The sequence below is a fragment of the Betta splendens genome, chromosome 15, assembly GCF_900634795.4.
Source record: "Betta splendens chromosome 15, fBetSpl5.4, whole genome shotgun sequence".
NCBI lineage: Eukaryota > Metazoa > Chordata > Actinopteri > Anabantiformes > Osphronemidae > Betta > Betta splendens.
The window spans coordinates 12481992-12496984 of record NC_040895.2 but is presented as its reverse complement, the minus strand read 5'-3'; the positions used below and the strand labels follow the sequence as shown (position 1 = coordinate 12496984).

Sequence of the window (14993 nt, the reverse complement as noted above, 5' to 3'; positions counted from 1 at the left end):
ATCCTGCCCGCTGCATTTCTGAAGCCTTTTGTTTTGAATCCTGGCTACTCACAAGTGACCCCCATCCCTCATCCTGCCAGCCGCTGAAGGATGCCTCGCCATGCCAGGGGAGCTCAGCGCCACTAATTCTTGTCATTCACCTCCCTGACAGGCTCGGACCCGCACTCACCCGGCGCATGAAAAGAGAGCGGCTGAAATATTTATTTCTGCACAATAACCGCCGACCAGATTTACAGCCATAACCGCTCTCCCTGTTGCCTTATCGTTGCAGGTCACTGGCGGGCCTCAAAGCGTTCACCGGGCTGGAAGAGCTGGTCGTCGACAACAATCTGCTTGGAAATGACCTACGGTTGCCTGCGCTACCCAGGCTCCACACCCTCACACTCAATAAGAACCAGATATCCTTTCAGACCCCCTGCGTCTGATTGCCGGTCTGCTTACGTCGGGGTTTTATTTTTTGCATTCTCATGTCAGCACAACCTGACTGGGTCTCGGGGAGCTGGTTTTTAATGTCACGGCGGTGGGGGGTGAGGGGGGGGGGGGGGGGGGGTGTTCGCCGTGTGTTGCACAGCAGAGCAGAGCTTAGCTGTCACAGAGCTGCACGCAGGGCTGCTTTTTGAGCCACAGGGACCTCTAGTGGATTCCGCTTTAAGAGGCAGCAACAGCAGATGCGCTTTTATTTTCTCGGAGGAGAAAAAAAAAATGACAGGAGCGACGGGACAAACTCGGTTCAGCGTGTTTGCTGTTGGTTTATAGAAGTTAATTGAAATTATAGGGGAGAAACTGTTACGTCTGTATTTTCCACCTTTGCCTCAGATCTGTTCTCACCCCGCATTAACTCACCCAAGTCGAGCCAATCGGTTATTTAATTAACTGCGCCGAACCCGCTGGAGTATGTTCACATTCCGGCGCATTGATTCTGGTGTGTGCTCCCCGACACCCCACGTAAACACGTCAGGCGCCGCCGCGCGCCTCCGCCGCCCTAAATGCAAAACACGCACGCGTCGCGGGGCTGTTTGTGATCAGTCAGAAACGTGTGAACTTCCCCCTCCGAGCTTCAGAGCGGGTTTAGCGACGTGTCCTGTTTTTCCTCTGGTTACGCGGATCCCACCGGGTAGCGGGATGTGCGCGCACGCGGGCCCACACTCCACAGTCAACATTAAAACCGCGCCTTGAAGTGCGCGTCTGGGACCGCGCGCGGAGTTGGGTTATGAAGTGGTCGGCGCATGCTAATAGGCCAATTACGTACATCCTGTCGTGGCACGGTGCCATTCTAAAGCTGGCGCCGCTGCATTAGCGCAGTTGTATTTTGACACTTCGGGGCTCAATTTTCCGAGCGAATGTATTAGTGATGAATGCGCCTGCTTAGGGGCTGTTTGTTTTTGGTGTTTTTTTTTTTTCGCAAAAGTTTTCCACGGCACGGTTCTGGGAAGCACGCGCCGTTTGAACCACGGGGCATCCATCATTTTGTCACTGTTCCGCGCGCGGCCACCTAGGAAATGAAAGCGATCGCGGGAGGGAGCGCGAGCGGCGGCCAAATTGTGTCGCGGCCCGTGCCAAATCCCGCACCTTAAATTGCTCCTCTGTCGACGCCGGTGACGAACCCCTCAGAGCGCGAGTGAGTTCGACAGCGACGCGTCTTAGTGCGCGCGGGCCTCGGAGGGCCCGCACGGGCAAAGCAGTAAATGCTAATGCAATTAACAGCGCCGGGTCCTTGACATCCGCCCTCTGACACCTGACTGACATCGAGGCCCTGCTGGAACACTTGGCTGACGCGACCCCGTCACTGAGGTACCTAAGCCTGCTGGGAAACGAGGCCTGCCCCAACCAGCTGGTCAGCCCGGATAAGGACGAGGACGACTACCAGAGATACAGGTCAGCTGCTGGCGATGTCACACGTCAGCGAGGAAGCGCTCGGCGTGCGCCCGCTCGGACGCGTTTGACGCTAAACTCTCCGGAGTGACAGCCTTTTGTAGGTAATGGCTCCGGAGATGTTCATGTTTCCACATCCAGCCCTTTGTATTTCACAAGCGGACTGCGGATCCGACCGCATCGCCCTAAAAGCTTTGTCAACTAGCCCCTCCGCACTCCAGTTTGCAAAATGGATTTCATGTGTGACTAGTCACCGCCACAAATGAGTGTTTACTACCCTGCCGTACCAGAGCAGATGATGCATTAAACATCAAGCCAGGCCTCAAGCCATGCAATATGACCACCATTTGTCAGGGTCCTTTACATGAAATGCGATAAAAGGAAAAAAGCATTCTCTCTTTTGTCTGTTTTAGCCCTAAGTGCTTGTTTCTGACTCCGTGTTGCCTATTAATCATTTACCACCCATGCCTTTCTTGAATAATCCTTCTTCTCTCTTTTTGCCCCCCCCCCCCCCCCCCCCCTCCCCCCCTTCTTCCTCCTCTCTCCTTCCCTTTGCCCCTCTCCTTGCATGCTTATCTTGCTGGCGAGGGAAGCGTTTCTGTTTTGACTGACAACATCTACGGTCCTGTAATGTAATATTCATAATGTGTCACATAGTAAAACATCAATTTGAGCGTGATGCAGATTTCATGTCTGACAAGGTTAGGCTGCATGCAGGTCGTGACAGCACTGGCCTTGGGCAATAAATACCCAGCCCGATGCCTCAGGAGCTATTGGTCTCCCAAGTGAAATTCCCCGGTGCGTCGCATCGGGGCCCCAATTAGTGCAATGACACAGAAACACGGCGTTGGCTCGCAGAGCGTTGTGTAGTCTGCAGGAAGGTTAAATGTCCCTTCTTACCAGCCCAGCAGACGCTCAGTGGCCGTCCGTGGTACTGCAGCAACTCGCACTTCGAGCGCTGCACCATTTGATATGCTACTGTACGTTTGAGGCGAGAACTGATCTGGCTGCTTTGGGCTCAGCCTCAACCCTACAAACCAACATCAAGCTTTTCCGCCTCGGTGGCGTATAAAGATTAACAGATCTCTGTTTGGCGTTTTAACCTCTTATGACGAACGCTATCAGTTTGTCCAATCTCTCCGTGGCAGATCAAAGAGTCTGAGGTCACTAAATGCAGTTGAATATTAGTTACTCTGTGAAACATGATTCTGAAGGTTGTTTTTATTGTTTCCATAGTGTGTTCACTTTGGTAAATGACCGGTGACTGTAACGTCTATGGTTCCTGGAAAGACTATTACATTTAGTGCAATGAGTTGTAAATGATCCCAGTTAACTATTAGGGTCACCTTCTTTTAGCGAAGCCTGATCTTAAACGTAAGTTCCCAACAAATAAACAACTAATTGCTTTAATGTAATAGAACTTACAATTGAGGGGGCTGCAGGGCCTGAACCTTTCCTTTAATAGTAGCGGCCACATCAACATCTCCAGGAGCAACAGCAACTGGGCTGTTGTCAACATATAATGTGCTATTCCTAAATAAAATGTATGAGCTAGCTTTTCCCCTGGTCACACACACACACACACACACACACACACACACACACACACACACACACACACACACGCTTACACACACCCTCTCTTCTTGCGCTCTCTTATCCTCCCTTTGTGGCTGGGTTGCATCATTAATATCCCCACTGGCTGACAGAGCCTTGTCATCTGCTCTGACCCTATGATGGTAGGTTACCTATGGAGAATAACCTCCCTGCATTTGTCCCAAGGGCATCTTCACGTTTCATCATGGAAATGCCCCGAACAAAGTCGTTTCAGGGGAAGCGAAGCGCGGGGGCGGGACCGGGTGCTCCTGTTGGTGTTAGGGGTTAGCGGCAGGTCATGTAGTTTTCTATTTATATCATATTTAGATACCTTCGGGTCCACGTCAGACTCAACTTGATCCCCCGCTCATAATCCTCAGGTGTTGAAACCTCGACACAGGCTCTGCCATCTCCCCTCGTCGCCATCGCCGTCGTCATTAGTCACGAGGCCGGCCTGTGCCCGCGCGCCCCTGTCCTTTCTCACCCTCCACTTACAGTAGGTGCCACAGTCCTTTCTGGTGGCTGCCTCCACCCTGACGTAGCGGTCCCTCCACCGCTGCCTCCCCGTGAAAGGTTCTGTTGTCGTCTATGTATTCCAACCATTATCTTTTGACGTCCCCCTCCCTCCCAATGAAAGACAGAGAGCGTCTGAAAGCTTGGAGAGATAGCTGTGATGCCGCAAGAATGACAGCTCTGGCAGACGGCTCGTATCTCCTTTCGTGCTATTTATATGTTGTACTTATTCTTATCGGCTTTGAAGGTTATTACTTACAAGAAAATATCACCATTAAATCAGCATCACTATTAAACCGCAGTAAACACAGCTTCCTTTTAAGTTTGGCTGATGGGTGAATTTACATATTTGAATCCTTGTCAGTGTGATTAGTGGATGGTGGTTTACAGGCTTCTCTGCTTGTCTCTTTGCAGAGATCTGGCCTGTGACAAGACCTTTTAAGGCAGCAGACATGGCTCAGTTTACGCTAAATAGTTTTTTTTTTTCTTCTCATAGATATTTTGTTCTGTACAAGTTGCCCCAGCTGAAGTTTCTGGACACCAGGAAAGCAACCAGTAAAGAAGTGATGGAGGCTCAGGCCAGAGGAGCGTTCATGAAAGTGGTCAAACCCAAGTCAGAAGCTGTGAGTTCATATTGTTTTTTTGTTTGTGTGTTGTCTTCCTCCATCTTTGCGTTTGTCATCCCCCCCCCCCCCCCCCCCCCCGTCCTCCTTTGCGGAGGTGCCGCCGCCCCTTGTCCTCTGAGGGGAGTCTCTCCTTACTCACCACTGAGTGCGTGTGTGTGTAAATGTGTGTGACCAGGGCCTGACCTGATTTCGTATGCATGAGCCCAGATCAAAGTCGACGGGCGGCTGTCCGGTCGCGGCTGCGTCGCCAAGTGTGACATGGCTGCCGATTGCACTGACAGCTCACGTACATGCCGCTCACAATCACTTAATTATCCCTCCCTCTCTTGTTTTGGGCCACACACACTAATTAGAGTTTGGAGGTTCATAGATATACCCACTCCACCCCCCTTTTCTTCTTCTACGCTTTTTATAAAGCAATATAAATGATTGGCTTTTCCTTAGATTTGTCATTTTTTTGCTCTCTGGGAGATAAAATTGGATTAAGATTAGCAACTGCAACAGCTAAATACTTATTGTCCCAGACAATCACCTAAGATCGTCTCCTCTTTCAGCGTAACTTTGTGCCGTCGTTTGTTCTTCATTGTTCAAGCGAAGGAGCGCAAACACTGAAATAATTTAACCTCAGCCTGGCATGTTTGGTAGATGGAGAAAAGTGGAATGAAAACACTGTTCATCCACTTTATGTGCAAAGAAACTAAGGACCTCTACAATGCTTTTTGGCAGGATAAACTCACTTTATAAGATTTTATTTACATAGCTTGTCAGTGGAGAGGAAATGTTTGCCTTTGTCGCCACAGTCGTAGATGAAAGGGGAGATAATCAGTGATTCCAGCTGACGGGCTGCGTGTGTGTTTTTGTGTCTTAGTGTCTTTGAACCTGCTGTATATGATTATTTATTCCCTATGCAAAGTAAAAGGTTACAGCTTTGATGAAAACACGTCTGCCATACCTCCCAGTGCACACAGTATTTTGTGCACCTGAACATACACTACTGTTGCTTCTCCTTTTCCCCTCCACACTTGCAGCGTGCGATCAGTCGATCGCAATCCGCATTGTGACGGGAATTTCTTTTTGTTGGACGTATCTGTGTCTGGGCCCCAGGATGTCAAAGCTGCATTCCATTAACATTTGTTTTGATATAGATGAGGCGTGATGTGTCAGCCCCCTCGCAGATCTGATGAGCCGTGAGCACCTCCCGGCTCTAATTGTCTACATCATCGGGGGGATTGTGAGCTGACCAGTAGTGCAGGCCACCAATTAGCGAGACGTGTGCAGCAGAACGGCGACGCGGCGGAAGATGATGGCGTAATTAGATATTTGTGTTTGCTTTTATGTCTGCTGCAGGAGGGTGTTGCTCGCGGTGCAGCGTCTGGCGTTTGCTTCGTCACAGAGGACGGTAATTAGCTGTCTCACTGTCGCCTGGGCTTCCGTCTTGAGTCTCAATTAGTACACGAGAGGAGGAAGAAGTACCTCAGACGTGAATTAAAAGGTTTATTTATAGGATTTCGATGAGTCTGGGCGTATATTTGCCCTGCGTGTAGTGATTTTTCTTTTATGACTGTGGGTGACAGACCTTCCTAGTATTTACAGTAGATGAACTGACGCTGCCTCGTCGCCATCCTCTCGTTTCCATTCCATGAGGCACACGCTGGAATAGACAGTCACCCTGCTGAACTTTTGAGACCTCTGGTGAGTCATAGCTGAGAGGACGGCGACCACAGTTTAAACTCCTTTTCAATCATGCCATTACGGCACATGGTTCCGATCAAGCGGTTCTGGTCCTTTAGCACAGCGAGAGCGCCGTAACTTTTCCTCCGGTTCCCAGTGTTTTCACAACTAGTCACAAGACACAAAAAGTTAGAGCTGAGGTTTGCAAGAGCAGAAAGACTAAAAACCAAATGTATGCACTTTAAACATTCACTAAAAAGGCGAATGTTGTGATAAAAAAAGAGAAGAGCTGTGTAAAAATGTCTTCATGCACTAATGGAGATGAAGCTGTTTTTGACTTGTCTGTACAGTTTCAGTAGTCACTTCAATGAAGAGGACAACTTCCTCTCGGGAGAGTTTATTCTATTGAATTTTTGAGTGAGAAGGACAAATAGTGCAGCTGCAGACAATCTATAGAAAAGTACCTGAAGCAAACACGAAAACAAAGCGGAGATGACTGCGGTGTTTTCCTAAAACCACAACACTAAGCAGAGTCAGACTGGAAAAGCCTTGAGCTGTATTTTGGGAAATTGGGCGTGTTGGAATGCTATAATGTGATAATTCTCTTTGAGGACTCGGAGGTCATGGAATGAAACAGCGTCAAACCACGTAGGAGCCGTTTGGACCGCGTCGGGCTGCTTTCGGAAAATACATGTGGTGCCTCTTGGCCCGGTCTCCTGCTGCTCCCGCCTCTCTGCCACGGAGCCCACATTATGCTGTCAGACCCTTGGGTTAAACTGGCCATGTCTGTCAAAACACTGACAGGACGTTCTGTTTTCAGATCCCAAGGAAAAAAAAAAAGTGTGTCGTGGATTTAACTAGCGGAATAACATTTACTTCTGGCCACATGCTCGAGAGTGTTTCACAGTAAATGAAGTAATGAAGTAGCTACGTCAGCGGGTATAAATGTTCCTCGGATGTCACTTAGATTTTGCCGGGATGAAGTATTTGACTGGATTTTTCTTCTCTCCACATCCTCGTATAATATGAAGCAGATTGCATTGCGCAGGGTGGCTTGAGCCAACTCCAGGGTCCCATGAGTCTTCGCACAGGGTAACGCTTCTTTAGGGGAATTGACAGTGACAGAGCCAGGAAAGTCCTGAAGTGGATCTTTTCAGTTCAGTTTTTTCTTCCCGAGACACTAACCTGTTTTACACGGCAGCAGACAGCGGTTCATTTCACGTTTGCACTGAAGGGAGCCGTCCCAATCTCCAGATCGACTGCATGACTTTAGGCCCAATGTTGTTCATTATGTGATGCATGATTGTGGCTCCCGACTGTGGAACAAGAGGGATATCTTGCAGGAGTTTGGCTTTTTTTTGTTCGTCTCACACGTGCCCTGTTAAGTGCGTTGCCACGTTCATCTCCCTACAGGAGAGTTATGAACCCCCCGAAGCTCTCAAACATAACAAACAGCGTGTAATGTCGCTGCTCGTGAACGCGCCTTCAGTGGGTTTGTTGAATCATTTTAACCAACAAATGTGCCCCCCGAGCAAATCCAAGAATATGGCTCTCAACTGGGGAAGAAAATATAACCCAACAGATTGCAATTTGATTCTCTATGTGCTCCAGCTTTTGTACATACAGGATCCTGATTTGTCACCTTGACTTGTATGATCGCGGGAGGTCAGGTAAGGATGGTGCTCCGGGTTCAACTCGTTGAGTAGGAGTGAGTGCCTGCTTCATGTTCACACAAACAAACTCACTGACAGGCTGTGATCGGCCCGATTTGGCATCGCGCTCTCCCCTGATCTTACATAATGTTTTCTCTGTCAAATGAACCACTGCTGTTTTTCATCATTTAGGACCAATACAGCCCAAATATAAAAACAGCTGTTTATTATTGTTTTGGGTGTGTTTGTTTTAGAGGGACAGACTCAGATATGAGTGTGTTTGTCTGTCATTATCCATGAGTAGTTTGTGCTGTTGTGATTGGTGGAGAATAAGCTAGGAGAATAAGTTTGGACCAGCACAGAGGTCACACAGGGGTCAAACTGCAAGCAGCACACGTGCATCAACACACAGTAAAACTTTAAAGCAATAATTAATTATAAGTAAAAGCACTGAGATGGATTTATTGCCTCTTTCAAAGCCTGGAGACACAGGGTGCATGACCCGACTGTCATGTCTATCGCGCAAGAGAAAATCATAGATGCATGATTCATGTTTTTGGCTGAAAGCACAGCATAAAAACAAACATGTGTTTTAGTGAAGCCATTTATAAGATGCAGAAGTGGCCACATTGCATTAAGTGATTTTCCCATCCCTCCGCTGGCATCCAGAACAGAGGAGGAACGCCTCTGTGGTGGAGCATTTGTTGTCTCGACATCTCTTCTCTTAAGCGCCGGAGCTTGAGTCCTGTCAGGAATCGGGCCAAGACGGGCCAGCAATAATGAGACGTCTCCCACACCGATCCTGATAGAAAGTTTTCATAAACTTTGACAAATCACGCGCTTGTCCGTGTAGCTTTATCCTTTTTTTCTAATCTTTACAATTTAGGTTTTTAGTAGTTTCAAGCATAATGTTGGATGTTTGGGATTGGCAGCCTACAAAGCCTTTGCTTTGTTCGAGCTGGATCCTTTAAATGCCTTTGGTTCGAGCCAAGTTTTAATAGTAATTCTGCTGTTTTGAAAGTTCCCGTCAGGCACGAGGATAAAACACGCTTCCTCCCCAGTCCCACCGAGCACTTATAATTTTTTGGACATACAGTCCAGTATGTAAAGTAAATTCATCACGCTTGTCTGTTAAACTGGGCCTCCTTTCATTGCATGCCAAGGGGCTAAAGAACTCAACAATTCCACTAAGGCTCCTCTATAGTCACACATCGTATCAAACCGTGCCTTTAGCTATTACGTACTGTAGCTCAGCGTCTCAGTGTGTTGGCCTATCAGTCTAATCGGAGCTAATCCTCCCCGTTGGTCTCTTCGGTGACAGGAGAGACAGCTGGCTTAGTGTTGTGTGCGCTCTAAAAAAGCCTTCTCCCCAACCCCTACCCTACTGGGTGTTTCCGCACAATTGTGCCAAACCCTGAATCTCTCCAAAAGATCAGTTATTTCTGTGCCTGTCTGGTTCAGTTGACGTTGGCTGTATATACGCACTAATCACTACTTCAGTTTACGGCTCACTTTGAAGTCGATCGTCACGTGTCCCCCCCTGGATGCCTTTGCTTTAATTCAGATTTTAATTAGATAATTCAAGGAAAGTTGTTGTTGTTTGTGTCAAGCAAGTGATTGTACTGTAAGATAAACTGTGAAATATTCGACTTGTGACTAGTTCAAGTACCATAAAAGCTGAAGTACCCCCCCCCCCCGTGGCCTGTATTATTGGAGCTTTAATCCATTATATCGCTTGCGTCTGTTCTCGCTAATGGAGACAGAGTCTTCTTTCAGCGGCGGCAACTTCGGGGCGCACGCAGCCGAAAACAGAGCCCGCGCCGAAGTTTGTGCTTGCACAGGCCTTCTTTGTGGTTTTTAGGGCTTGTCAGACGTGTCAAGCTCGGGCTAGAAAAAGTATATTGTTTCCAGCCACTTGGATTCCTTTCTCCCTGACATCTGCCACTCCGCCGAGATGATAAATTCTTGCCTCATTAAGCGTGGGTGTGGGATTACAGGCTGACAACACATTAATCACTGGGCTGGGTGGCAGCAGCCCCGCATCAGCTACAGGCATTGTTAACCAAACTTTTCTAATGTGTCACTCTCGCCTCTGACAGCCCATAATCAATCATCCTGATTGGCAGGGCTGATAGATTACACTATTTATACCTTCTGTAATGAAAGCTAGCGTTTCCACCTACTGTCATTGTTGAGACGGCGATAGGCCACACCGTCCGGCAGAATGGGGGGGCCGCGGGGAGAGAGAGGGTGGGCAGCAGACCTTGGCACCACGTCGTGGACTCAAAGCGGACACTTCTGAGCACTCGGCTCTGTGTGGGAGTGTTGTGCGAGCTTGTATTGTCCTCTCGGCGTGCTCTGGCTTAAAAGCAGTCGCCGCTGAGCTATTGTCGCGTCCGCTGCTATCGGGCGGGCGTGCGAGAGTGCGCTTTGTGTGCGGTGGGATTCCCCCCCCCCTGACGGCGAGGTGAGGTCGATGGAGTCAAAAGGGGCTTTTCCGACAGACGGGGAATGATTTACACGTGTGTGACAACAAAACGGCGGGACACTGTATGTGTGTGGTGGTTGATGTACAGTACAGAGGTGGTTGATGGATTTCAAGAGCTTCAGAGCTGCGTTACATCACTTCACCCCCCCCCCCCCCCCCAACCTCTAGCTGTAAGATGTTTGCATGGGAACTTGTGGATGAAATGACACACTGCTGGTAGCCTTCAAAACATAATAAGGTTATGTTTCTTTTTTTGTTCGTTTTCAGCCATAAGTCTTTGTCTGGAATTAGACTTGTCCGCGACAGAGGAGAAATTGAATATGAGCTCTCGGCTGAGAGTCTGCCGAGCATTTTGGAGACGCGGGGGGAATAAAAAATTGTCCATCATGTCTTTGACAGGCTGCAAATGTGAGACTTTTAGCATGAGGTAGCATGCTGTCAGGAAATTAGTTAACTAGAGCATATTATGGAAAGCCAGGTAATTTACCCTCCGAGATGCAATCGCAAATAACTAGCAGGAGGCCGCATCCCTGACCTGACATTGCTTTGTGTATAATGCAAAATTTAGTGACATGCTCAATGGGTTCTGTCAGCTGCAGGATTGAATTCTCTGCCTACGGTGTCTCACTTCTGAGCACGCTGGTCAATTATTTCTGAGGCTGTCACTGCGTGGGGAGACACAGTTATTTAGTATGTGTTAACTCGGCATCATTAAGACACTCGTCTGACAGAGAATAGCACACCTGAATGTTATTTATTGTGATTCCTCCGACAGGGCTAACCTTCAAACGCGCCGACCTCTCCCTACTTTGCGTCTTTGCGCAATCCCACTCGGACCGTTAGAAAGAGGAGCTGTCGACGCGGCGGGGACTCGAATGACCGCCGCTCGTCTAATCAAACGCGGCAAACGCGCGGGAGTTTGTTTGGACAGATCGTGTCTGATCGCACGGCGGCGGCTTTGCCGCGTATTCGCGCTAGCTTTAAGTCAGGCAAATGGGGGCGTCACCGTATCGCACGCGCCCGAGATGGACGCGGTGTCTTTGAACGTATCGTCACATCACAGCACATCGTGTTGTTAACACTGACCTGCACTCATGTATCCTCCGAACTTTCAACAATGGGCCTAGTCTGAGCTAGACCGTCAGAAACGCTGGGCGTGGACAGAAACATCTGAACTCTGTGGGAAAATGAGAGTTACTATTCTGCATTAAGCCTCAGACGCATCCACCACCGAACCCTCCTGGTGATGAATGGGAAACCTGATCGAGTGCAGCCTCGGCATCACCTCTATGCACCAGGATGACATGATTAGTAGGTGACAGCTTCTGTAACAACAGCTCCGCATTTATCTTTCCCTACGTGCCTGTGTGTGTGTGTGTGTGTGTGTGTGTGTGTGTGTGTGTGTGTGTGTGTGTGTGTGTGTGTGTGTGTGTGTGTGTGTGTGTGTGTGTGTGTGTGTGTGTGTGTGTGTGTGCGTGCGTGTGCGTCACTCGCCCTCTCTCTCTCCATCCGTCTGTACGCCTGTCCGTCTCTTCTCCTCTCAGCGAGTCAGACTGCTCTATAATTAATGTCCCTGAGGGCTATCCTCGGGTCAGGCGAGGAGGCTGCTGTTGAGACAGGTAGACTTGACACCTGCGGTTTTGTAGCCTGTGCGTGCAGGTGAGGCGGGCTTGGCTGGGAGGGGCCCGGGTTGAGGGCCCGAGCACGCCTGGGTTGGAGGCTAAGTAAGGCTGAAGGGAGCCGGGGCCTCGCCGCGTGACCTTTCCACCTGAGACAGAACAAATGGTTTTGCACAGGATTACCCAGTCAAATCTGGTGCATTAAGGGCTTAGGCTGCCGGGAGCCTCGCGACGGAGCCACAGAGAGGGAACATACAGGTTCCATAATAAAGATAGAGTCTGCCGTCCTGTGTGGGCTTTTGCGATGCCTCTCACCTTGCTCTTGCTTCTCTGAAGGACAGTTCTGTCCCCGTGCGTCCGGAGGAGGAGGAGCCCCCACTCCGTTGCCTGTTTTTCCAAAATGGCCACGCTCCCCCCCCCCCCCCCCCCCCCCCCCGACAATTGCAGCCTGGATGGCCACTCGTCCCTGTTTTTTGCTCATGGAGTGGCCTTTTCTCTCCTTTTGCTTCTGGGGGGGGGGTTGAATAGAGGGAGGGAAACAAAAAAAAGGATTCGAGAGGCAGCGCGATGAACCGAGCAACCGGAGGGAACTGGACGGCAGCACAGGGGGAATGAGGTGGAGGTGGAGAGGGGGCCATTGTTCGGCAGTGGAAGCACGTGAAGGAGCGAGAGCTGCCCGTGGGTGCTGCAGAGGTCACCGTGGGGGCAGAGGGGTCAAGTGACACTCCAGCTGCATTTTTCCATCCTTTATAGCAGTCTGGGAGAAAACCGCCACTGGGTGTTTTAGACCGATTGTCCTGATGAGAGCTTGGTAGTGGGACAAGCTTTCAGATTCAAATATATTAATTAGATATTGAGCTAATAATCCTCAGCAGACACGTCATTGTCAAACTATTTACACATTTTAACGGTTATGAAAGATGTTTCGGCCTCCTGACGGTTTCACTCACTTCACTTGGTTTCCATTAGCGGTTTGCGAGCCAACGGGCCCGCGATGCCTCCTCCCAGAGCCGGTTTGATGTCTATGCACTGAACCATACTTTAGACATTGAATCAGAGCCAATGATCTGTAAAGGTCTGTGATAAGATCCTGCGAGAGGCACTGTAAGTCCTGATTAGTAACACATATTTTATTTCCAGGATAACATCTACAGGCAATGTAGAACAAAGGTTTGTCATTTCATCAAGCCTGATTAAGTGAGTACAGGATGTATTGTGCTGCAGAAGTGGGTGGCGAAGCCCTCCTGACAGACAAAGGATCTCTGTATCGCTTTATTACCATTTGTCTTCCATGTACACTTTACCTCGTGGTGATAAAGAGAGATGCCCACAGTCCCAGCGACAGCTTTGACCTTGTAGCACTAACCTACTTTATCCCACTCTGCAAGATTTATGCTTTATCTGGCTAAGACCTACCGCTGCAACCTATTGCCCAGACATTTAATATGATATGATAATACGCTTCCCCTGGGATCACCTGATACGCTGTTTCCACGTAGCGGGCCAATGGGCTGGGCACAATGGGCATCACTTACCAGCGCTCCGCTCGCCAACTGGCAGCGGCCGTCGGCAGACGTGTTTGCGGCAACCGGAGAAGTGGGCCGAGCTCCGGCGGCTCCGGCTTTCATCACACCTGCGCTGAAAGCGGGCCGGGCAGCAGCCCGTCTGCGCTATCCTCCCCTCCTGCAAGGGAATATTGAGACGGCAGCGGGTCAGATGGGCTCACATCCTGTCAGACTCATCAGATTTCAGGAGGACCGAGCGCTTTTGTCAGCTTAATTCCAGACATCTTCTTTCTTTCTCCCTACAAGGGTTTTCAAAGATAATGTGACTCAGGGCACGACCCCCCTGGAAACAATAGAATCGCTGATACCTTGATGGCTCTAACTAATGCTAATGGGCTATGGTACATAATTCATGAGATATCGGGGTGACGGAAATATGAATTCGTGGGTGAGAATGGAAATCAAACCAGCAGGCCAGGAACAGGAAGACAACCAATCTGCTTCTCCTTTCATGAGCAGTCCCCCGTCCTCGGCTCTTCCTCTTCATCTCCTCCAGCTTGTCTCTGAGTGCCCCTCTGTCACACATGTCATTCTTCCCTGACACCTGTCTGCCCTCTCCTCTTGTCTCACTGTCCCATCTTCCTCTCTGTGGGGTGGAACTGTTTGTTTTTTGGAGGTTTGTTTATGGGGGGAAGGAATACCCCGCTGCTCCAGGCCGCCTCCAGTCTTTCAGCTCATCACACGGAACATGACAGCCCTCCTTCTCTTTGGAGCCGAGACGAGCGGTTTCTCCCGTCCCCACGGGGAGTCAGAGTCTTCTGCTTCGCTCCCTCCTTCTTGAACTTCACTTCAAGACAGCGGATCGATATTGTGCGCGCGAGCAAACGCAAACGCTGCTTTAGGCCCTGCACACATTGTGTAATTTTGCAGCGGTGTGGACTGAGGTTACAGTAATGTAGCAGAATACAATTCAAATACAGAATATATTTGTTGCACATTAGCTTGTGTGTAGCGCTGTTATAATCTGTGATGTTTGGACATTACAGCTTGTAATTATTGCAATAAAATTAGGCCCTAATTCTGGTAAACATGAGCGTTGGAATGACTGTGATTGGCCCCTAAATGTGAAATCAGACACTGACAACTTGTAGCTTGTAATTACTGCGTTTTGCTGATGCACAGTGTAATTATGTTGCTTACTTTAGCGGTGATGTGTTAAACACTTAACTGTTCTCGTTTATCACGTGTGAATTAAATAGAAATTCACTTTGCTGAAAATGCAGTTTAACGGGTAGCTTTTTTCGCTCGAAGCGTGTGTCTGTTCAAACCGAAGGCCGTTTGTAGAGAGGGGAAAGCCAAGCCCATGGAAAGTAGGTACTGTAATACTAATGGTGGCACTGGGTGGTCGGCCACTGGCCCAGGACTCCACCCAAGGAGCCAAGGAGGTTTCA

General features: G+C 49.2%; 1 protein-coding gene across 8 annotated transcripts in view; it reads left to right on the top strand.

Moving 5' to 3' along the window:
* The window catches only part of lrmda (leucine rich melanocyte differentiation associated), a 157662-nt gene that overhangs the window by 103631 nt on the left and 39038 nt on the right, over positions 1–14993 (top strand). For 5 of the 8 annotated variants that reach the window (XM_029175850.3, XM_055502447.1, XM_055502445.1 and 2 more), the window contains 3 exons: positions 272–398; positions 1736–1875; positions 4478–4604. In XM_029175850.3, the coding sequence (XP_029031683.1) occupies positions 272–398; positions 1736–1875; positions 4478–4604 (394 nt within the window). The remainder of the gene's footprint in view (positions 1–271; positions 399–1735; positions 1876–4477; positions 4605–14993) is intronic. The other 3 variants (XM_055502448.1, XM_055502451.1, XM_055502450.1) reach the window with 1 other exon arrangement.